We start from the raw sequence: 24,743 nt of genomic DNA, 5'->3' as shown, positions 1-24,743 counted from the left end.
TTTGGATTTGGGACACTTACTCTTCATTTGAAAGTAACTTGCCATGAAAGGTCTTGTTAAAAGTAGACTCCAGGATTTAGAAGGGCATCAGAGAGCATCAGCTCTTCACCCCCTCTTTCTTATTACCTGAGAAGAAACAGAGGCCCAGGGAACATAGGGGCTCTGCGGAAGGCCCCAGGGAGATGCCCCGGGCTGGGGTCTAGCCCTCCTGCCTACATGCCAGGGCTGTGTATGGCAATAGGGGCTTTTTTGTTTGTTCATTAAAAAAATAAACAAACCAGGCCCATGCAGCAGATGCTTGCCCTACCCATTCCACCTCAGTCTTATTTTCAGAGCAGCCTGGGTTTTATTGTTTGGTTTTTTGTTGTTGTTGTTGTCATTATGTTTTAATGGACAGTAGGAGTTAGCTACTGCTCTTGCAGCAGCAGTAGTAGCAATTAAGTAACTGTATATTCCAAAATAGCAAAAGAGCAAAAGAGCAGCAAGTAACGTTTCATCCCCAAAATATAATGCTTTTTTACTTTTTTAGAGTCATTGTGGATTTTGTCAGGTCCCTTCTGATCATTTCCACCAACTCAGGTTACAAGCAAATGAAAATCATTCAACTGGCCAGAGTTTCATCCCAGAATATTCAGAACTTTGTTTATATATTTCATTTATCTTTATTATTTTGTTTATTGTCAATTAGCCAGCATACAGTACATCATTAGTTTTTGATGTAATGTTCAATGATTCCTCAGTTGCATTTAAATATTTTAAAAACAAGACTCCTTAAACTATTTCTTTTAAAGACAAGAGATAGATAAAGGGATAGATGAAAATAAACAAACAAACCTGTTTGTTTATTTTGATCTATTGACTTACTGACCAGTTGATAGATATTCACAAATACCCTTAAGTATGCCAGTTCTCTTTTTTCTTTCATAAGTCACCCAGTGTCATTTTTAAACAAGGGAAATCTACATTTATAAAGATGTTCACTGCCCTGTTTTTTAGGATCATTAAAACTGGCAAGTAACCAAGTTGTCTCAAGAACTAGGGAGGGAGAGGCATCAATTCGATCTATGTGAAAGCATCAAAAGTGACTTCACAAAGGCTGTGGAGCTCTGTGGAAAATGAATTAACATTTAAATGTAAAATACAAAACCTTACCTAGGCTGTGGTGGCCACCGCCTAGAATGGAACTTGAAAGGACGGAACACAGCTGCAGCCGCATTGATGAAGTTCTCGAACCTAGGTGAAGTTCAGTGGGGTGAGGTTCAGCCTCCTACTCCCTCATCAACATGGCCATGGCTCTTTTTCCTCTGGATAGTCTGTGAAAGTGTCAGAGTATCAGATGTGCCAAATAAGGGGCTGGAGAGGAGGCAAGAACACTGAGCCATAGTGGTCCTAGCACACAGGTGACCAAGAGGCACGTGGCAACAAGGAAAGCGTCAGCAGGAATTCCATGTGGAAACTACAGTTGGGACAAGCCGGGCTCCTCTGTGTCACAGTAAAGTGTCTGCTAGGCAGACTGGCTCAGTTTAGACACATCCCTTTATTAGAAGAGGGAAAGCAGTGTGACAAAAATCTGTGTCCCCAAGAGTGTAGGAAAACAGGCAGTCTTTCCTTTTGCTTCTTAAAACATGAAATATCAGACAAAGTTACAAATACATGCAACCTTTGACATAGCAGTTCCATTTACAGGAATTTTCAATGTGACTGTACTCATGTGCATACAAAATTACATATTGTTGCAGGTCTACCTTCTTATTATTAACATATGCCTGGGATAGCTAGAGATTTAAACAACCTCCTAAAAGCTCACCAGTAAGCTACCTGTTAAATTGTGGTCCATTTCTATAATGGAATATCATGCAACTGTTTAAAAAGAAATCAGGATTCCTTATGGCTAGAGTCACCAGATGTTTCCTATAAAAGACAAATGGTAAATATTGTTAGCTTTGCAGGCTGTAAGGTCTTTTTTTTCCTCTTTAAGATTTTATTTCTTTTATTTGACAGAGAGAGAGAGAGCAGGGAGAGAGGGAACACAAGCAGGGGGAGTGTGAGAGGGAGAAGCAGGCTTCCCGCTGAACAGGCATCCCAATGTGGGGCTCCATCCCAAGACCCTGGGGTCATGACCCGAGCTGAAGGCAGACGCTTAATGACTGAGCCACCCAGGTGCCCCTTCAGGCTGTAGGGTCATAGTAGTAACTGCCCAAGCCCCCTGCACAGCATAAAAAGCAGCCATAGACGATAGTTAAGTGAATGGGCGTGGTGGTGTTCCAGTAAAAAGGGATTAAGATTAAAGGGGATCTAAGTATAAATAAATCACAGAGATGAAAAACAGCACAAGCAATATAGTCAATAATATTGTAATAATGTATGGTAGCAGATGTCCAGTGGTGACCACTGATAGAAGGACATGTATAAAATTGTTGACTCAATATGTTGTATACCTAAAACTAATAAAACATTGGGTGTTAATTATACTTCAGTTTTAAAAAACCAATAATACAAAGATAGGCAGAAGGCAGGATGTGGTCCTTGGGCTATAACTTGCTGACCTTATTTTGACAATGGAAAATGATCTCCAGTAGATATCGTTCTGTCAAAGTCTCAAGGGGTGGGACGCCATACAGGGCTGTCTTTGTGTAAAAAATGGGAGGGGTGGAGTGTGCACGGGTATGCATGCACGCTCAGACATGCGTGAAATTTCTCTGAAAGAATGAAGCTTATAAGAGCGTTGCCTCTGAAGAAAAAGGACTAGGAGTCTAGGAGATGGGAATAGAAAGAAGACTTTTAGCTATCCACCCCTTTGGACCTTAGGAATTTTTATCTATTTAATATATTATCTAGTCAAATAATAGTGAACCAAGGCTGTGCTCTCCTGACTCTTATGTCTTCCAGTTCCTTTTGTTTTTAATGTCAACTTATAACTTGCTGTGAACAACCCAGCTAATTCCTAGCTTTTATATAGTCACACCCAACATGGTGGCCATCATCCCAGCCGTGTTTTACACACGACAACTCTTCCCTTATCCACGTTTCTCTCAGAAGCACCATTTGTCATAGCCTGTAAGTTTGAGAAACGCAAGTCAGGAGTAACAAAATGGTTTCCAAGCTTCCTGGTCCCTCATGGTCCCCAAAGGAGACTGTCAGGGATATTGTGTGCCCATGAGAATGACAGCCAGGCCCCTGGCGGGGGGAGTGGGGGGGGGATGCAGAGGGGGAGATGGGGAGAGGGAGAGAAAAAGAGAGAATATGACAATATTTTCTGTAGCTTTCAAGAAATTCTTTTACCTTCACAGGAAATCCAGTGATGACTCCTGGGTGAGCAATGGCACCTATTTGGAACTTAGAAAAGATCTCGGTTTTTCCAAACTGGACCATCCTGTCTTATGGTGAAAAAGGAAAGAAGAATGATACACTCTTATACTTCTCCTGCATTTGCTTTCTGAAGCCACAAACTTGTGTCTATGTATTTAGAAGAAATTATCTAGAATGATCACCTGTGCTTAGCTTAGCATTGTAAGTAGTAAAGTATGTCTTTTTTTCAGTAGGTTTCTTTACAATTTCAAATGTTATCACAGTTGTTTATATGAATGTAGAACACCTTGATATTTCATTTTATATATAAACTATTTAATAAAAATGCAAGATTGAATGTTAATGTGTGGGTTAAAAAAGAAGCTTTAACACTAATTTTCCAAAGGTTAGGAAAATTCATATTAAATTTATGCCTTATAAAATTGTGTTGGAGACAAAAATTTATCGAGGTGCATTAAGAAATATGAATACCCAAGGTTACTCACTCATGCATAAGCTACCCGAGTTTAATTTGGTAACTCGGACCTCTTTTTGGCTCCAGCGGCTCTGGAATGGCTGGTAGGAAACAATTCTGCTGGTGCTGGAGTCTGAAGAATATTTGCATTTGTATTTTGGTGGTTGGCAGGATGGTACAAGAGTAGTGGAATGTATGTTTTTAATATCGAACAGATACGGCGCCTTCCTGAAGAGGAGGAAGCATTTGAGCTCATCCCTCCCTAGAGGTGTATCGCCTTCTGTGCAAAATTGTACCCTGTTATGCAGAGAAATTGTCATCAATCTGAGACATTCCCATTAATTAAATGCTATAGTGGCATCCCAGAGACATGGTAGGAAATTTCTCCATAGTGAGAACTGAACTCTTGACAAGTTAAACTGTTTTCTGCTTCCCACCCCCATCCCTGGGTTCCTCACCCTTTACCATAGCTCTGTGGAGTATGGGATGTTCCAGTTTAGCCTAAAACATACAGTGCATTCCACACAACAGTTTGACTTTCTAAAAGTTTAGCAAAATAATGGATTATTTTAAATAATGCGTTTTTCTTAAATACTGTTTTGATATTTTCTACCTCTTAATAACACCATATTTTAGATCTTGTATAGAAAGTTTGACCATCTGCCTTATAGACAAATGTAGAGAATTGATGTTCTTCTTTGTGTTGTGTTCTGATAAAGCTTTGTCTTACCTCTTTCCTACACTTTCTTCTTATTTTACTCTTCTGTGAGTTTTGCAGCAGTCTTCAATAATGCAGATTATAACTACTAAGAGGGGAAACTTTGTCTTTTTAAATATGTCACTTTAATGTACAATAATACAATTTGTGCAGTAGTTGAGTGTGTTATCAAAGCGAAGCCAACTTCTGCCCAGATTACATTAAAACCAAAGCCTAATTTTTAAACCTTTTAGTCTAATGTCCATAACAATCCTATGGAATATCAAGTATAATGGTATAGTAAAAAGATTTCTCCAGAAATCAGAAATCTGATTTCTCCAGATAATTAAATAACTTCAGAGCGTGTAGAATTCTATGAATGAAAAGTAGAATAAGTGATGGGGAAAAAAGAATGCATGATTTTTTCCAGTGTCACACCAAATAAGTAGTTGGACAGCATTGCATTTTCAAAATGAAGTTATTTAAAGTGGGTCAGTAGCCTTTTGGACTCTGCAAGTGATTAGCATTTAAAAACAATAAATGGCTCATTAAATATTACATTTGTTCCTTCCATATCAGGAAATCAAGATGAATACAATGTGAAAATCACTTCCATTTCTAAGCAGTTTAGATGACACAGTCCAATTCTTCGGCATATGTGCTTTGTTCTTTTCTTTTCAAGCATGTATCCGAATTCTCCTCACACACAGGAAGAAGCATTCTGTAGATTTAAGGAGACTCCAGGGAAAACCAAATCTCGTTTTCACATTATGAAGGAAAATGCAGACTTTGAGCAATACTGACTACAAAATAGGCCTCCTCCAGAAGCTGGCTCAAAAAAAGACCAAAACAAAACAAAAACCCACCACAAGAAAAGCAAGACAGGCAGCCTGAATGGCTGTAGCTTTGTCATACAGTATCTGGAAATGTTTTAATTCTCCTGCTATTTCAATCGACCTTATGCTTTATTTTGGAATCACAAGCATAAATGAACCAAATACCACCTCGGTAGTCATCTTATTTGAGATGCAAGTGGAGATAAATTAGAATAGGATATGGAACCATATGCAAATTTAAAAAGCTACTGGTCAGTAGTACCAGCCCTATAAAGGGCGCTTCTGAAATTTAAATAGCTCAGTGATGCATCCTGTTATTATAGTCTTAAAACTACCTTGAAGGGGTAATGGTTTCCTTTTTCCTTCAGTCCCTTTCTCCATAGCACCTTCCCATCTCATCTGTAGCTCAAGGGCTTTTTGTATTTTTAAGACAAAGAAAAGAGAAACGTGTTGTTCTTTGGGAAGAATGAGGGTAGAATTTAACTTTCTGGACTTTGAAAATCCCAATCCAATAATTGTGATCACCGTGCCATCTGAGATACATGCTTTAACCTCCATATTCTTCCTGATTATTCTATCCCAAATTGATGGTGAATTACATATGTATTCTTGAAAATGGGATTCTGGGCAGTCGACTACCTTGTACTTTGGATGTGCCTGTGACCACTATCAATTACCCCAAGCTGCAGGAGATCCTTCTGGAAGAGTCCAGCAGCCTCCGGTGTGGCCTGACAGCAGATCCCTTCGGCTGCAGGCCTCAGAGCAGAGGCCGGTATTTCCCTGAGTCAAATGTAATCATCGGAATCCCAGTGGGGCTCTCCTGGCTCCTCACCCCCCAGAAGTCAGGCTGGTTCCAGGACTAACTGACCAAGTTCACTTTAGGACAATAGTCCAGTTCTCCATCAAGTCGCTAGAGTGCCCCAATAGCCCACAGTCTTTGTGTGCTTCCCATGGGACTCTCTGGAAGAGAAAAATACACAAGCTAAAAAAAACCAAAACAAACAAACAAACAAACAAAAAACCTCTTCATGTTTACTTCATTTGAGCTGCTGCTTTTCTTATATTCTCCTTTTAATTACTTCCAGTAAATCACGTGCTTGGGCTTCAAGGACTGTCCCTCATCTGCTATTTTCCAGATTTACGATGAGTGGTCTTGTTCTGCTATAAGCAGTCTCCACCCTGAAAGAAAAGAATTAAGTTTTTATTTGGCAATTGAACCTTGCTGTAGGCCTACTACATATTCAGTGAGTTATATTATGCCTTCAAGCTATCATAGAATTTTCTCCGACCTTTTAGTTGTGAGTAGGAGCAATAAAGTTGTTGTTCTTATGATGTTAGGAGTAATAGTTCCCAATGTATTAGCATAATTTATTTGAATGTCTTTAATTTTGATATTAACATGGGCATAAATCTATTTTTGCTACCAGATGATAGCTATTTTCATGTGTTCAACTTCCCTCTGTATTGTATAAATCTGTTACTTGCTATTAGTCTTTATTTTTCTGTGTTGGAAATATTTATCACAGGAGTATCTGTAAATCATGACAGAAAATCCAAACCATTTTCTGAGACTTTTGTTGTGCGTTACATAATGATAAGTTGCAAATTTATTTTATTCATGATGATTTTATCTTCCTCCATTACCTTCAGAGGATACTATTTTTTTTTAAAGAATATCTGTAAATCTTCTATCTAGCTGTGTATAAGATTATTTTCTGCTTAAATCCCACCTTCCACTCATATACCCCATTCTCCCCAAAACGTTTGTGCTAATTTGTTTATCCCCCTCATGTAGCTTAGTTGATGGTGAATAAATAACATGGAAAAAGGGCCACCTTTGTCTTTGTTTTTCCAGGTTAATGAGTATTGGTGGCTGCTGAAGGGGAGCAAGACTCTAAACTAGGGTTATCCAGAAATACGCCTGGTTATCTAAAGTGATAGAGAGGGGCGCCGGGGTGACTCAGTCTTTGGGCACCTGCCTTCTGCTTGGGTCATGATTCCAGGGTCCTGGGATGGAGTGCCATATCCAGCTCTCTGCCCAGCAGGAGGACAGCTTCTCCCTCTCCCACTCGCCCTGCTTCTCTCTGTCACCATCTCTCTCTCTCTTTCTGTCAGATTAAAAGGTCCCCCAATAATGGGTCCGTGATTAAATGAGCGAGACTGATACAAAACGAAGGTCAAGAAAAGTTTTATTCCGCACCAAGCATCAAGAATCAAACCGAACGAACGTTCGGGGCTGCGCCTCTTACAGAAAGGGCGACCTCTCTCTGCTTTACAGACTAGCTTGCAAGGGCAAAGGCCATGTGGTTGGGCCCAGCCATGCACAGGTGGCCAATGAAACTGTAACACACAGAGAAAGCTGCACAGTCATGCTAGGTCACACATAAGTGACCAATTGAATTACAGTTTACCCTAGTAGCTATTTGAACTAGCCTATCACCTTGGTCAGAATTGGCGCCCAAAGGGGGGGGCATACTCCTTGGTAACTAGGGAAACAGTATGCACCCCCCCCCCACTGATTGGATGTCTCCAAGGGTGGCCTGACCCACCCTTGTATTTGGGCTTTGTTACCTGGGACTGGTTTCCGGGACTTGTTTTTAAGTAAGTCCCCTGGGGGAAGGGGGGCAGGGACAGTTTAAGTTTTACTGCATAAACAACCAAATGACTGTTTAATCCAAGATGGAATCGCTCTGGCTAAATAGGCCCTTACAAGATAAATAAATAATCTTAAAAAAAATAATAAAGTGATAGAGATATGAAGTAAGAATACCCTAGGACATAAACTGGAAAGCCATAAAATTGCCATAATACAAATGTAGGTCCCTCAGCCCTTAGAAGGAGGGACCTGAGGCAGCCAGAGCCCCCAAACAGCCCCCAAGGAGCTCCCTATGTTTACCCCTGGACATTATGGAAAGAGGGTGCTCTGTGTGCCTTAGCATGAAAAAGGAAACTGCTGACTGCTCTTACCAACTTAATGGCCCTTATGAATGACTGACTCATCTCCTCCTCCCATATGCAAGTTGTGTCCTTTGCAATGCCAGGAACATTCTTAACCTTCACTAAACACCCATCTGGTTCATTGACATTATTTATCATGGTACACAGGATGCTGGGTCCCAGTATTATGGGCATAAACTCACATCTCTATATCTCTAAGAGCACTTAAAGAGACAACCAAAAGCAATTTATGAAACTTGATTGGATCACGGCTTAAAAGAAAAGAAAAATAATTTTCTTTTCCTTCACTGATTATTTTGAAAATAATCAGTGAAATTTGCATAGAAACATAATGAAATTCTTTCCAATTTTCAATATGTGTTGTTGATACTGCCTGTTGATCTGAATCAAATCTGTCAGAGGAGGACCATTTTCCAACATTATTAAGAATAACGGGTTATGAAGGGCGCCTGGGTGGCTCAGTGGGTTAAGCCGCTGCCTTCGGCTCAGGTCATGATCTCAGGGTCCTGGGATCGAGTCCTGCATCGGGCTCTCTGCTCGGCGGGGAGCCTGCTTCCTCCTCTCTCTCTGCCTGCCTCTCTGCCTACTTGTGGTCTCTCTCTGTCAAATAAATAAATAAAATCTTTAAAAAAAAAAAAAAGAATAACGGGTTATGAACACTAAAGAAAATCTTAACAAGCAACCAACCTCAGAATACTTTAACATGTTAGCCGTTGCTGAAATACGTCTTCAAGCATCCTAAGGTGCCAACTTTGAGGAGGCAATCAAATTTGGAGGTACGGGTTCTAGGCCATTGGTTTTACAAACTCAGTCATATAATTTTCTAGTCATACGGATAAAGGGAAGGCAAGCTGAGGACAAGGCAGAAGCTGACACCCCACAACACCCCCTCCCCACCCCCGGCCATGGGATTTAAGTGGCATTCCTCAGGTACTCCTGGCTGCCCTAAGGAAAAACAAATAGTTAACTTACAGAGATCACAATCCTGAAAGAAAGGAGTCTTCCTCAGCTTACAAAAGTCTGAGCAATCTACAAGATGGTCTAGCTTCTGGAAGGGAATGTACATACAGTCCAATGTCCTTATAATCTGCAGCTGATTGACTGATATTTGAAGTCCAGAGAGCATAATGTTCCTCTGGGAAGCTCCCAACTGTCTCACTGTTCGTGCCTGACTAGAAGAAAAAACAACCTTAACTTGACAATGGTAGGTCCTCTTTAGCATATGAAAGTTGTTTTGAAACCTCCCTCTCCCTTACCTCCTCCACCCTGTAGTATATAATCAGCCACCCTCCTGGGGCAGCAGCTCTTTCTAACCACCGGTCCTATCCCCATGCTTTAATAACCCCCATTTTGCACCATAGATGTCTTAAGAATTCTTTCTTGGCCTGGGGTGGGTGGAGCGCCTGGGTGCCTCATTGTTAAGCGTCTGCCTACCACTCAGGTCATGATCCCAGTAGATCAAGCCCCGCATGGGGCTCCCTGCTTGGCGGGGAGACTGTTTCTCCTTCTCCCACTCCCCTTGCTTCTGTACCATCTCTCATTGTGTCTCTCTGTGTCAAATAAATAAATAAAATTTTAAAAAAGAATTCTTTCTTGGTCATAGGCTCCAGACCTCACCCCACCCAACCTCACCTATACTCCAAAACCCCATCAATACCTTGGAATACCAGCACTAACGTGACTGATGGCCGCCATAACCCACATGTCCGGACATCACCGTCCCCCTCCACACCCAGACAAGGGTTTCTTTTCATGGACTTAGTAGCTGGGGTCCCTGCAGGAAACAGAACCTAATTCTGATAGTTCAAGAGAGGAAAATGAAGGGGCTACTTGGCTGGGGGAAGGCATATCCGCAGAGCAGGAAGTTGTTTGCACAGCCGGAAGTAGCCGGAGCTTCGAAGAGGGGAAGGGCCATCGGGAGCTGTAGTGGAGGGACACCCAGTCTCTGCTAGAAAATCCAGCCCAGAAGAAGGAGGAAATATCCCAATCTCTGTCTCCTCGGTCCTTCACCCTGGTGGCCAAACCCAAGTAAGCCTCGAACTCACCTACCACCCCACTCCCCCTGTTCTTGGAGCTCAGCCCCCAGGGCGGTTGGGGGGAGGGTCCTGCAAACAGCAGAACAAGCACCTGGATCTTATACCAGAGGAGCTCCTGCCTCAGCTTTGGGAGGAATCTTCGGTAAGTAAATAGGCTTAAGAGCCTCTTTTTTCTTTTCTTTTCTTTTTTTTTTTTTTTTGTAAAGAGGCTAGAATTTGTAAAATTATTTTGGCTCCCGGTTATTTTACCAAGGATAAATTATGATTAACTGTACTTTAAAAAACAAAACAAAACAAACTCCGGTCCACTGTGATATGGTTGTTGTCAAAGTTTTGATGAGCTAAGGGCAGCCTCTCTTCTTTGCTAAATGCCATTATTTAAACAGATACCAGCCTAGGAAAGCTTCGTCAACTTCAGCAGTGATTCTCAAATTTGGATAACGTGCTGGGGTAATTTTATACACAACCACACACACACTTCCCAGGCAGCCCTACATTTGCTCACCACTGAGCTGGGACACCACCTTCTACTTTTATGATTGTTCTAGATTTTTAAAAGTAGCATGTTGGTAACAGCTATGTTTCTTTTCATGAAATGTTGTTTTTGTACCATCTCGGAAGTTTCAAGGTAAGGGCCTTGTCACCTCTTTCTCCTGTGACACCTCACGGGAACTATAAAAGGGGCTTCCACAGAGAACAGGCAGCAGCAGCTGTGGTAGATTCTTTGAAAGAAGTTGCCCAGCTGGGATGGTTGTAGACACTGAGAATACATAGTCTCCCATCTTGAGGGGCTTCTGGTCCGGTGGGAAGCCAGTGAGTTGGTCGACAACCAGTGTGGCAAGAGAGCTCTATATAGAGGACACCCAAGTGATGAGGGGAGAGGAGATGGGGCCTCATGGATGTACGCTGAGAGGAGGGACAGACCTCAGACAGTGAAGAGAGCAAGAGGGCTTGACGACAGGGAAGCCCAAGACTGGGGGTGAGGGGGAGAAGCCCCGTATGACTCACAGTTCCCCTTTGTGCCAGTTAGGCCACAACACTGCTTCCCAACTAACAACGCAGTGAAACTTTTGATCTGCCGCAGTATCTGGGGTTTCCTCAGCCTGGAGCCACGAGGTGAAGGGTGGGGAGTGCTCACAAACAGCCCTGAAGGGACTGAAGAAGGCCAAGGAAGGCACACCCAGCGCAATGACCTCGCTTTTCCTCCTCCGCGCGGCAAGATCACATAAGCCGCCGCCTCCAGTGTTTCCCTGTAGTGAGTGTGAACCTTTAATTAATAAATGCAATAAATAAATTAATAAAAAAGGAGTAAGCCTCCCCTACTCCAACTAAACATAAACAAGTAAAAAACATTCATAGCAGATAAACAAGCATAGCAAGTAAGCCTAGACCAATGTGTGTATAGTGATAAGACTAATGTGTGTGTAGTGATAAAGATGAACGTAGAGCGATAAGCTGCAAATATTTTGACCAGTGAAATGATATTGCAAAAATGTTGCAAAAACATGTTTTCGTGTTTATGTGTGTTTTGATGTATAAGCCTGAGAAAAACAAGTGATGTAATATGTTTATGAAGGAGACTTAGCACAGTACATAAAAAGAGGCATCGGGTTGGACTGAGCGAAGCGAGTTCCCTGTAGGGAGAACATCATCGCCGGTGTTGTTCTCTACCCTCTTCCTCCAGTAGTTTTAGGATCAGCTTTCCTGTTTCTCTCGCGTTCCGGAGGATCTTCTGAGTAGTCTTCAGGAGCTTACGCAGTTGTCTTCTCCAGGTGTGTTGCTGCCTCAGCTATCAGTCTCTCACAACGACTGGCTGTCCATGACCACAAACCACAACTGTCGGTCCAGATGGCCAAACCACAACGACTGCCGACTACACCACCTGATGCGAGCAAAACCCCTGCGTCCCGCCAGGGGGTCGCAACGTAAATAAAAGAAAGGGAGCGAGAGAGTGACAGATGCGATGTAACTCACTTTATCTTTATTGGGACGAGGTCCGCACCACAATCGTCGCGGCTTGGCAGCTCGTCAAGTTGTCACGATAAGGAGACGTCGCCTCACAATCTAGACAGAGAGGTCACCGCAGAAGTTGAGACTGGGAACCAGCGAGTGGTTGGCAATGAGACTGTCGGGGCGTCGGTAACACCAGCGATGATGTTCTCCCGACAGGGAACTCGATTCGCTCAGTCCAACCCGATGCCAGGGCTGCGCCTCTTACAGAGAGGGCGACCTCTCTCTGCTTCACAGACTAGCTTTTAAGGGCAAAGGCCATGTGGTTGGGCCTGGCCACATGCAGGTGGCCAATGAAACTGTAACACACAGAGAAAGCTGCACAGTCATGCTAGGTGACCAATTGAATTACAATTTACCCTAGTAGACATTTGAGCCAGCCTATCACCTTGGTCAGAATTGGTGCCCAAAAGGTTCCCAAAGGGCAAAAGGTGCCCAAAGTCCTTGGTGACTAGTCTTTGGTGACCATATGCATCCCCCCACTGATCGGATGTCTCCACCTGGCCTGACCCACTCTTGTATTTGAGCTTTGTTACCTGGGGCTGGTTTCCGGGACTTGTTTTTAAGTAAGTCCCCTGGAGGAAGGGGAGCAGGGACAGTTTAAGGGTTAAACAACAAGGGTATTGTTTAACCTTATTGGAAGCCTCTTGTTAAATAGGTCTTTACACTTGAGTTAATTTTTTTCTTGCTAATTAGGATGTGAGAGCTCATGCGGAAGACCAGATCGGATATTGGCAAGATGGAAGCACTGTATCTTCCTGACTTGGGTCACACTTTCACAACCCCACTGAGGTGGTCGCACAACAGCGTGAGTTAGCCATCCCCATTTAACAGATGAGTTCACCGAGGACCAGAAGTTACAGTTGACCCAACTCTCACAACTGGTCAGTAGCAATCTGGGAATACACCTCTGACTTGTCCGAATCCAGCTCCTGCTACAGAGTGAGATGTGAACAATGTAACCCCAACAAACACCCTTTTCCCTTCCCAGTGTTAAGAACTTGTTCTCCAAAGATTTTGTCAGGTTTTGAAGCTGACACAAGCAGTTCAAGGATGGGAAAGAACCATGGGATGGGACTTGGGAAACCTAATTCTAGTTAGTGGTGAGAACTTAAGTAAATCACTTGCTCTCCACAAATCTCATTTAGCCCCAACAGCAAATGGACTGATTATCCTTAAGTTTCTCTCTGTGCTGTCACTTTGTGATCTTGAGAATAGGTGGAAATGTTCTACGGTTGATCAGCAAATATTCATGAACACCAAGCATGTGCCAGACACCGTCCCTACCCTCATGAGGCTTACCTACAAATTGCAGAATCTGCTTTAAAGGGTTCTTTTCTATTTTATCCTGAAAGTGGTAATTATACAGCTACATGGAAGAATGTCACATATTCAGAGAAAGCTGTCAGCTTTTGAATCATTGTACTTTTTCTGAAATCAGAATTATCTAAGAGTGAGCAATTGTCACAAAGCCTCTTGAGAGGGTCCTTTGCCTGCCCACATTCATCCAGCCAATGGTACAGAATGTGGGAGTTTCTGTTCTCCTGGAGCTCCGAGTCTGGTGGGCAGACGGTGGGGTGGAGAGGGAAGCAGGAAAACAGACAAATGTGCGATGTAACAGACACCAAGGGTTGTGGAGACAGACCCTCAAGCCCAGTGGGAAGGCGTCCAGGAGGGTATTGTTGTATTTACATGGGGTGGTGAGGGAGGGTTTCACCTGGTTCAGGACTTGAAGGACTTGTAGGTAGTGTAGAGGAAAAGCGGAAGAAGGTTTTGGGTCCTGGGAACAACACAGACCAGCCTGGGCCAAGTTGCGTCTGGTGCAGCTGGAGGAATGGCAAGGAGGCCAGTGTGCGTGGAGTGCAGGAGTGGGTGAGTGTAGGGGGAGGAGGATAAGTCAAGACGAGCGCCGGGAGGTATTTGAGGTCAGTGGGCTTTGGTTTTTACTTGGAGTGAAATTAAAAGTCATAAAGGGGAGCACCTGGGAGCCACCTGGTGGCTCAGTTTGTAAAGCGGCTGCCTTCAGCTCCGGTCCATCCCATCCCAGGGTCCTGCAATGGAGCCTCACATGGGGTTCTCTGCTTAGCAGGTAGCCTGCTTCTCCCTCTCCCTCTGCCTACAGCTCTCCCCACTTGTGTGCTTTCTTTCTCTCTCTCTCTCTCTGTGTCAAATAACGTTTAAAAGATTTTTTTTTAAAAAGTCAAACAAAGTAGTGAGCAGAGGAATGACATGATTTGACTTCTGATCTAGGGGAGACTAGGAGGCACAGGCAAAACCAGGGAGCCCAGGCCAGAAAGAGGTGGTGGTGGTGGTTGGACCAGGACAGAAGTATTGGAGGTAGAGGGAAGCAGGAAGAAACTAGAAGTATTTTGAGGGTAGGATTAGTAAGATTGGCTGACGGGTTGGATCGGGGATATATAAGAAAAGAAGTCAAAGACAAATCCAAGTTCTGTGGCCCGATCTTCTAGAAGGATAAAGTTGCCACGAGCTGAGATAAGGAACACTGTGGACAGAGCAGATTTGGGTGTTCTTGGTGAAAAATTAGGTGGTGATTTTCTTCCAAGAGGAACTCTTCAGCAGGCAGCTGGATATATGTGTGTGGTGAAGGGTAATGCGGCTGGACTGGGCTTATTCAAACCCTGCACATGGGAAGGAAGAAAAGACTGGCCCTTGGCCATCTCCTGGGAGATACCCTCTGAGCCTTTGGAATATCCCTCCAGATAAGAGTGGCTTCGCTACCCAGGACCTTGGCTGTGCCAGATAATTTGGGCTAAAAATGTGTTTTATAGTGGGGACTTTGGGTAACCCTGTATAACTTTGACCTCTGGACAAGTCAGAGACTAAATGAGTATGGCCAGGCACAGCGGTGCTCCCTGCTTAGGTGACCGACCCCGGACACCAGACTTCCCTGGCTGACGGTACTCTGAATATATTGTCACACACCATTGCTGAGATTTGTCTTGTGAGAAACCAGGAGAGGTTCCAGACTCCACCGTCTCCCTCATCCACACACTCATGGGGACCGAGTCCCGGCCAGCCTACCTGTGAAGTCCTTCTTCCTGAGCCTCACTGTCCCTACCTCAGGTGGGCCTTGTCAGTTCCTGCCTGGCGGGCAGAGTTCCCCGTCCTGCCTCAACCTCTAAGCTGCAAACAGAGCGGCTTTTCCAAACCCTGGTCCTATCATTACTCTCTGTGTGATCCTTCTCTGCTCCAAACACCTCAGTATGGCGCGTGGGTACCGCAGTGACCACAGGCCCAGACTTTGGGGTCCGAGAGACTCGGGTTTGAATCCTGACTCTGCTATTCTGCGGGTCCGCTTCCTCAGTTCCAAACTGGAGTTCATCCCCAGGGCAGCTGGGAGGAGCACTGCGTGCTGCCCTTCACTGAGCACTTGTCTGGTGTTAATTACTAGTTCAAGGCTCCTTTAGCATCGTGCTTTACCTAGGAGGAAACTGAGACCTCGCTCATGGTCACGATCTCCTTCCTGCCTGTTAAAGCCAGGAGGCAGGTGCTCTTGGCCTCTGGGTGAGCACTTCTCAGAGAGTGGTCTGGGCACCCCTGCGGGCCCTCAAGACCCATCCAGGGGAAGCGCAAGGTCTCATGGTGGCATCATAATATTAAGACACTATTTGGCCTTATCACTCTCATCTCATGAGTGTATGATGGACTTTTCCAGAAGCTCCGAGCCGTGAGCATGCAGCAGGTCGATGCAGAAGCAGATATGCTGTGACCAGCAGTCTGCCTGTAAGCCAGACACTTAGTGATGTTTGCAAAAATGTAAAGCGACGTTATTCTTTGCTAGATTTGTTTTTTTAAATTTACTTTTATTTTATTTTTTAAGATTTTTATTTATTTATTTGACAGACAGAGATCACAAGTAGGCAGAGAGGCAGGCAGAGAGAGAGGAAGGGAAGCAGACTCCTTGCTGAGCAGGGAACCCTATACGGGGCTCGATCCCATGACCCTGAGATCATGACCTGAGATCATGAGCTGAGCCAAAGGCAGAGGCTTTAACCCACTGAGCCACCCAGGCGCCCCTTGTTTTTGTTTTGGAAACTGTAGTTCTGTTTCGTTGAAAGTATGTTCTTAGTTAACATACAGTGGATTTTTTATTGATACTTTAAATTCATATTTCTAAAGTGCTCAGGTTGAATTTCTAATACAGTGAACATCCATAGATAGAACCAACCTAAAATGTAAGCTCTCCGGGAATCTCTGTAACTTTTAAAAAAGCACAAGGTTTTCCTCGAGAGTATAGAGTTTTTAAGAGCATATTTGGTCTTGAGATCTATGAATAACTGTGAGTGAGAGCACCAAGCCGTACAGAATACGTGTCCTTGCCGAGGGCTCAGCAAATGGTCGTGTTCACTCTTTTGTGGGGCTGCGTACATGAGGTAAATTTACCAACTTCTGACTCCCCCTCAGCCTCCTCATCACCGCCCCACGTGCCCTGTTCTATCCTGTTAGGCTGAGCTCCTTGCAGTCGCGGACCCCCACACCGGTGCACACTCTACGCCCGTCCGCCGAACTCCCACCTCCTCGCCCACCAGCCACCAGCCTCAGCTCAAGCACCTACAGCTTTTAGAAGACAGTTTTGTGGGGGCGCCTGGGTGGCTCAGTGGGTTAGGCCGCTGCCTTCGGCTCAGGTCATGATCTCAGGGTCCTGGGATCGAGTCCCGCATCGGGCTCTCTGCTCTGCAGGGAGCCTGCTTCCTCCTCTCTCTCTCTCTGCCTGCCTCTCTGCCTACTTGTGGTCTCTCTCTGTCAAATAAATAAAAAAAAAAAAAAAAAGAAGAAGACAGTTTTGTGTCCGACGCTCCCGCTCTAACTCCCTGTCCAGGCCTCTTCTCACTGAACCATGTAGGCTTGGGAAGAAAATGGAGATTTTGTTGATTTCCTTGGAAAGGTTTTCTAGAGAAAGGTTTGTGATTGGCCGCCCATTCTGTTCACTTGAGAAAAAGGCCCTCATCTTGGTACCTGCCAGTTTCTCCAGCACGAGAGTGATATACACAAGGAAGATCATGTGCCCGGCTAGGGTTTCCCAAAATGTGGTCTGGACCCCTGGCTTCCAGGTCGCTCAGGCATAATATGCAGATTTCTACCCCACTTCATGACCTACTGAGTTGGACTCTGGGGATAGGGCCTGGGAATATGATTATTTTCTAACTTGGTGAAATTATATCTCCCTAAAACTGTTCAGACAAATACGTACATATTTAATACTACAGTCCTGAAATATGTTCTTTGACTGCCACCAACCAGTAATACGATAGGTAGTGTTTGTAAGTCAGCTGTGGGTTGCTTCTTCCAATGTATTGGGCTAAAAATAAGCTTAGATAGCGAAGGAAGTCAGCTTTCTTTTATTCTGCAGTGTGTAGGGCTATATTCTAGCTGAGAATAGGATTTTTAAAAAGAAAGTCTTGTGTTGATTTGGGGATTCTTATACACAGTAAAGTTGGAGAACCATTCTTCTAGATACTGGTAGTTTCCAGAAGAGCCCACCCTGCCATCCATGGGACAGACAAAGACGATTAAGAATTGTGAGAGAAGAACAATGAGAACAATGAGAGAAGAAATATAGCCTAGAAGGAATATCGGCCACCTGTGGAAACTTCTCAAGAGGATTTGGGTCTGTTGGGATGGGGTTCAGGGAGGATTTCACAGACGAGACACTTGAATGGTTTTGAATGGGCATTTCTACATGGTGAAAGACAACGAGGGTGTTCCAGGCAAGGAAAATAATGTGGGCAACAGGAAAGAAGTGTGGAAGTGTGTGGCACAGACCTAGAAGGACACCAAACCACCCAGCACCTTTTGCTTTGATGTTATGCTCAACCAAGAAGCTTCTGGATATTAATTTGGCTATTTAGCTATTTCTCTACGGGATAGTACACATGCATTTTCCAGCCATTGGAGAGACATTTTGTGCATACTGCATTACAAACCAATAAACTGTTATCCCGGTTTATAAACTGACCTTTGGTGTATCAATACTCCAGAAAGTGTCAGGTGGCAAAATTATGTTTCTAACCCTTTAATGTGATTCCACAAGACCTGACCCACCCCCAGGAGGCTGACCAGAAGAATCAGCTGACCTTCAGACCTCCTGCCTCAGACACTGTAGATTGTTTCCCAAGTCACCCATTCATCCTCCTTCTTATGTACTAAAAGAAATTGGGTCTTTTCAGATATGGGCAGCCTTGTGTTTGAGAGGAGGTCAAGCCCATCCCTGGCCCCGGCCTCCTGATCAGGCTAAGCCTATATGGCAATAATTCCTCCGGCCAGTGACTGATTTAGGAAGTGACATGAGATGCAGTTGTGGGCAGCAAGAAAGAGCGGGGAGGGGACTTGCTGGCAGCTTTAGAAATGTTTTCCAGGGGTGCCTGGGTGGCTCGGTTGGTTGAGCAGCTGCCTTTGGCTCAGATAATGACCCTGGAGTCCTGGGATCGAGCCCTGCATTGGGCTCCCTGCTCCATGGGGAGCCTGCTTCTGTTTCTCTCTCTACTTGCTGCTCCGCCTGCTTGTAGTCTCTTTCTCTCTTTTTGTCAAATAAATAAAATCTTTTTAAAAAGGAAAAGAAAAAAAGAAATGTTTCCCAGTTTCACAAAGGGATAAAATAAGGACAGTCGCCCTTCCAGCCGTGGACAATCACTTGTGTGGATTATTTCTGCAGTCATCCTGAAACCAGGACAAGGCCAGCCTGAGGACCGTGCCAGCCTGAGGACCATGCCAGCCTGAGGACCGTGCCCGGGGGCTGAGAGTGGCGATGAGAAACAGCAGGCAGAGCTGTGGCTGTGGGTGACATCGCTGGGTCTCCGAATCAGCCTTCCTTGAACTGCCCTACCTCTGCACGTCTTGATATATGAAATGACACATGTCCCTACTCAGTAGGCCATTTGTAGCTGTTTTTCTTTTTCCCCAACTGAATGCACAGGCATGGTACCATCCCCACCCCACAAACACGACATATACTATTGTCACTTCCCCGACCTGGGAATGGAAATTAAGGTGTCACCCAGCCTTCTTCCCATGCCTCTAGAAACTGGAATGTATTTATGGAACTAGGAAGATTATACAGCATCCCACCCACTTCCACCAAAAAGCTTATCTTTTCCTCCTCAAGGACCAGTGACTTCCCCTCCTGAGTGTATCTCCGTGGTCCCGCCTGCCATCCTGCAGTTACCAACCACTCCTCACCTGACCACCTTTTCTCTGGCTCAGTTTCTCCAGCCTAAACTCTCTCCGTGTATCTTTCAGTGTCTGCCACTAAATGTATGCAGAGTTCCAATTTTCCAGAAATGGGTCACACCCTGGTGTGTAAGATTGTCGTGTCAGGCCGTCTCCTCAGCTACTGACAGCTCTGTAAGTGCCCACTCTTGGGTCCTCGGCCCAGGACTGCTCCACTGAGCTGGGGCCTGGGCAGAGGGTCACGTGGTTTCCAGTACGACAACTTGTGCAGGAAACCACTCAGAAGAGGCTTGTGGACGGTGGCGGGCCTTGTGAAGTATTGTCTGCTCAGTATGATGGCAGTTTACCAGATGTCCCAACAGTATTGATTCTCCCCTTAATCCAAAATAATAGAAGTTTCCATTGGGCATATGGTTACCAGCTAGTGACGTTTCCCAGAGTCCCGCTCGGTGTGGCTGCGTGATCATATCCTGACTATAAAGTTGTGAGCAGAGGAGATATGTGCGGTTTCTGGGGACTTCTGCTTCGCTGCAGACTGTACACAGACGGAATGATAAAAACCAGAGCAGCTGTCCTACACCTGAAGGTGGAAACTGCATGTTGGCAAACCACCAAGGGCAGTGGACCTGGAACCCAATACCCGGGTCACCAACTTGTGTTGATTTGCCCAGAACTTTCCCTGTTTTAACACTGAAAATCCTATAACCAGGAGCCTCCATGGTCCTGGACAAACTGGACAGTTGGCCCCTACTCCACCGAGCTGCTACATCAGCTCTGGGCCCCCTCCTCAAACTCCTGTTTGAGAGAGAGCCAGAAACAAATGAAACACTAAACCCTTCCCTCTTGATGAAGCCACTGTATCTGGGGGTTTTGTTGTCTACATTACCCTCTCCTGTCTCCTAATTAATACAGATACATTTGGTCTAAAGAAACTTGTTGACTGATTTTTTGTTGTTGTCCCCCACCCCAAGGTCTGATGCTACTTAGCTGGGCTCCCAAGAACCCCCCGACTGCTTGGCCCATGTTTATTTGTTTATTTGTTTATTTTTTAAAATCACATAATACATGTTCTTTGCAGAAAAATTAGGAAATGGAGTTTGGTTCCATAAACTTTTTTTTAAAGGCAAAATAAATGCAAACAATAAATACCCCTCATTAGGACTTAATCTCCTGTGACACCACTCTCATATCAAAGGCACTCGAGCTGCGCTGGTTATCTGGAAGTGAGGGGGGAGTGATGCTTCGTGGGAGCAGAGGCCTTCAGCTCACAGACAAGTATGGCCTTGTTTTTCTAGAAGCCACTTGCAAGGATGGCCCCGACAGGAGCCAGTGACCGTCCTCTACATCTCTGGGTTTTCCAGGAGAAGCTTAGTTTCAAGTATCCTATCTCCTGACCCTAAGAGCCATTTAAAACCCCAAACTTTGGGTGGTTAGATTTCTCAGCTATGTTTCCTTTGCTGCTCCCTGCTCCTGGCTGTAACCCTAGGGTCATTGGGCAGACCATGGATATGGTTTGGGTTCAGATCACATGTAGGGTGAGATTTGGGTCTATCTATGGGCATAGCAGAAAACTGCAAAGAACTTCCAGGGTATCCAAATTCTGTTGATTGATTAAAATGTTTGTCTACTTTTCATTTATTCTGAAGTGTTCAACCTGTGGAGGGGTCCTGATAAGTCATTTTCTATAAAAGCTTCTTTGGAATTTATATTCCTCATGGTGGACATTATTGCTCCTTTTCCTAATCATAAAAATAATTTGTTACTTTTAGAAATAGAAAAAATTTAAGTAATTATAAGCTACAAGGAAAGAATCAACTGGAAATTTCCTGAGTTTATAACATCCTGGGAAAATGCTCTTAATGTTTTGGCATATATATATGCCAAATATATATAATGTTTTCCACTTTTTAGTACTTCTATTATACACATTTCTATATAACACAAATAAATAAATTAGTGGTCTTTTAGGCAATAAAAGGACACAATCTGTACCATACTGGATTGGGAAGTAAATCTTTGGAGCTGGAGGTAGGAATAGTGACCTAAGAAATGGCAAAGTGAGGCCGACACTAAACTGACACTTTTAGTGTCCATCTCATGGGTTCCTTTGTGCAATAGCGGTTTCTGTCTGCTCCAGGAGGCTTTAATTAAGGCAGCCCATTAAGGCTTTACTTTTAATTGAAAATTTTAATGACATAATAGCAATTCTTGATGAGGTGGCAAAGACCTGGTCATCAAACGAAACCTATGGTTTGCTTCAAAATAAAATGGTGGTTGGGAGAGGGGAGGGGTGGAGGCAGATGAAACAGAATTGTCCATGAGTTGGTGATAATTGAAGCTGGATGATGGATGGATATGGGGAGTTTATTATACTGTTCTGTCTTTGATACATATTTGACATTTTTCTTTTTTTCTTTTCTTTTCTTTTAAGTAGGCTCTGCATCCGGTGTGGGGTTCAAACTCATGACCCAGAGATCAAGAGTCGCACGTTCTACTGACTGAGCCACTCAGGCACCCTGAGGTTTGACATTTTTTTATAATAAAATGTTAAAACAAATAACCGTTAATCCCAGGAACTGGCTTACAGTGAGAGACAAAATCCATCTTCCCATTTCTGAGACTTCTCTTTTCCCAGAGGCCCACCACTATGACCACTGTATTAGTCATCTAGGATTAATCAGCACAACCAACATGTCCAGCATCCAGGAGCTCTTCCTTACCACAGTACATCCTTAGCAAGGATTCCAAGAGGGAGGTCAGGGCACGTGGGGGTTGGAGGGAAGGAAAAGCAACCTTGAGACCCATTTTGCAAGTCTGAAGAATCATGGAATTCTAGTTGTTTCACAAATCGTGTTGATTTAGCTTTCTATAAACACTGTGGTTTTTAGGCAAATTATTTAATCTCTGAGTTTCAGTGTCTAGGTCAATGAAAAGAAGAGAACCGCTTTGACTTCATGGCACAGAAATAAATAACATGTAGAAAATGATCTAGCAGGATGTCTGACACACAGTAGATGGCCATTATTCATGCCCTTCCCGTCTCCTGAATTATTAAGAAAGCTCTAAGAAGGTCTTTGCCTTCCAAGACTTAACAGAGAGGTAGGAAGATAATGTGACCATATAATATTGTGTAACAGGATGAGAGAACAATTACCATAAAACCTGGTATTGGAATTCCTCTTAGGAGAACGGTCTTCAACAGGAAAATTAATTTGAAAAACACTATGACACTCCAAGCATGTGGCTCAGCTGAAGACAAACCACAGAGACAGCAAAATGCCAGTGCCACCTATTGTGTCATTTTTAGTTGCTTGTTTCCTTTTCGTGTAAGCTCTCTATTTTCCCAAGCATTTACTAGCATCTTCCACACACATATGCCTCGTGGAGGTGATATTTGTGTAAATGAAAGACAGGGACCCAATTCCGTCGTTGGATCACCCCCAAAGACAGGAGGGACTAGGTAAACATAGGGCAGTTTGCAGACCCAGGATCTCAAAGCCAGACATGTGAGGATGAGATTGAAATCCTGGGAAATGCATGAAAGCTTTGGAGAGGTCCTGGTTCTGGTTTGAATTTTTGAATTTGAATATTGCCAGGTGAAATATGAATTACCTAAAAAGAAAAGCAAATGACCGTGATCCTATTTGTGGGACGTGGCAAATGAGTGCTGCTGCCAGGAAATGACTTGCAGAGAGAGGGCGTCTTTGGAGGGGTCATGGTGGAGTTATGGGGGAGACTGAGGATGGACAGTGCCTGGAACCCCCCATTACTCAGACTGCTACAAGGTAAGAGTCTCTTAGAAAGACCATCTGTTCCCCTCCTGAAGAAAGCAGGATAATTTATCGCCTAGACCCCACATACCTTCGAAAGAGATTTGTGTATCTAAGAGATACACATGTGTGTAAACACAGGGAAATTAAAAGAAAGAAAGATAGCAGAAACCATGAAGAATCAGCAAGGAGATGGTTGTACTGGGGACAAGAGAAGATGTGGCTGTGTATTTGCATCTTCCAGCATTTGCATCTACCCTAGGAAGTAGGAATCACAGAACTTTCTACAACTGACAAAGGGAGTTGGACCAACTCAGAAGGAGCATACAAGATTCTAGAGAGAGCTCCTTCCAAGAGATGTTTTCATCTGTATCTATATAAACTTCTTGATACTCTGAACCTAAGGGCCCATGTCATCACTATTTCAGAAGAAACAGAAAGTCTACTAAAGCCTTTAACTTTTCTTTTTTTAGGGAGGTGGGTGGAGAGGAGTAGAGGAGGAGAGAGAATCTAGAGCAGGCTCCACGCCCAATGTGGAGCCTGATATAGAGCTGGACCTCATGACCCTGACATCATGACCTCAGCCAAAATCAAGAGTCAGACTCTTTACTGGGCCACCCAGGCACCCCTATAAAGCCTTTAACTTGTAAAGGTGGGCGAAAGAGGGAGCTATACTGACAAATTACTATATGACTATGACTGTTGGTCTTAAAAATTCTTTAGATCTGCATAATATATCTGAAGCTGAGAGTCTCCATAAAACCTATGAAAACAAGAACCGATTACAAATCAGTAAATGGAAGAAGAGTGCGAATTGTCCATTAAAGATGAACACAAAGTGAATTAGTCATGAACTGTATTAAAATGAAGGGCATGGATATATGGATTTTTGATTGGCACTAAAATGTGAAAGAATAAGAATAATACTTTATCTTAAGCTATCAAACTTAACTTTTTCAATGTGTTTCAGATACTGGCTATGTACGTTGAGATGTCTAAATCATAAAGTAGAATTATAGCCTAAGTGATCTAAACAGCAATGTAAAATTAAACATTGGGTTTGTTTCTACCCAAGAACTTACACGTGCCTGACTGGAATTGCATTTATAAAGAAAATAAGATGAAAATATGTTTTTATTGTTACTGATGAGCTTCCAAGAGACTAAAGACAGACTCTTCAGAAATGGAGGTGGGAAAGAAAAGTTCATTCTGTTGCTGAGTTCCATCTTGTACACCACCAGTGCCTGTAGCCTCCCAGACCACAAAGGCGGTTCAGGGTTCAAGAGCATGATGTCCTCTAACAATTCAGTCCTGTACCCTAAACAGCACCTACTGTTGGCCTCATCTCATTCACATAGGTCCTTGAATGGTATTGGGTATTTTATTGTTTGAAATAATCCAAGTCTCTGGCTATTGGATTCTTCATCTTCTAATATTAAGTCTCATGTCATGAGATACATATATATTGTTCTCATGTCATGAGAA

The 24,743-nt window shown here is 43.8% G+C and overlaps 1 protein-coding gene across 5 annotated transcripts in view; it reads left to right on the top strand.

The window, feature by feature from the left end:
• The window catches only part of OSBPL3 (oxysterol binding protein like 3), a 181,074-nt gene extending 173,948 nt beyond the window's left edge, over window positions 1-7,126 (top strand). For all 5 annotated transcript variants that reach the window (XM_044246243.1, XM_044246242.1, XM_044246244.1 and 2 more), the window contains one exon: window positions 3,291-7,126. In XM_044246243.1, the coding sequence (XP_044102178.1) occupies window positions 3,291-3,387 (97 nt within the window). In that variant the 3' untranslated portion in view covers window positions 3,388-7,126. The remainder of the gene's footprint in view (window positions 1-3,290) is intronic.
• Window positions 7,127-24,743: the final 17,617 nt, after the last annotated feature.

Source organism: Neovison vison, chromosome 4, assembly GCF_020171115.1.
Source record: "Neovison vison isolate M4711 chromosome 4, ASM_NN_V1, whole genome shotgun sequence".
Taxonomy (NCBI): Eukaryota; Metazoa; Chordata; class Mammalia; order Carnivora; family Mustelidae; genus Neogale; species Neogale vison.
This window is presented reverse-complemented; position numbering and strand designations above follow the sequence as displayed.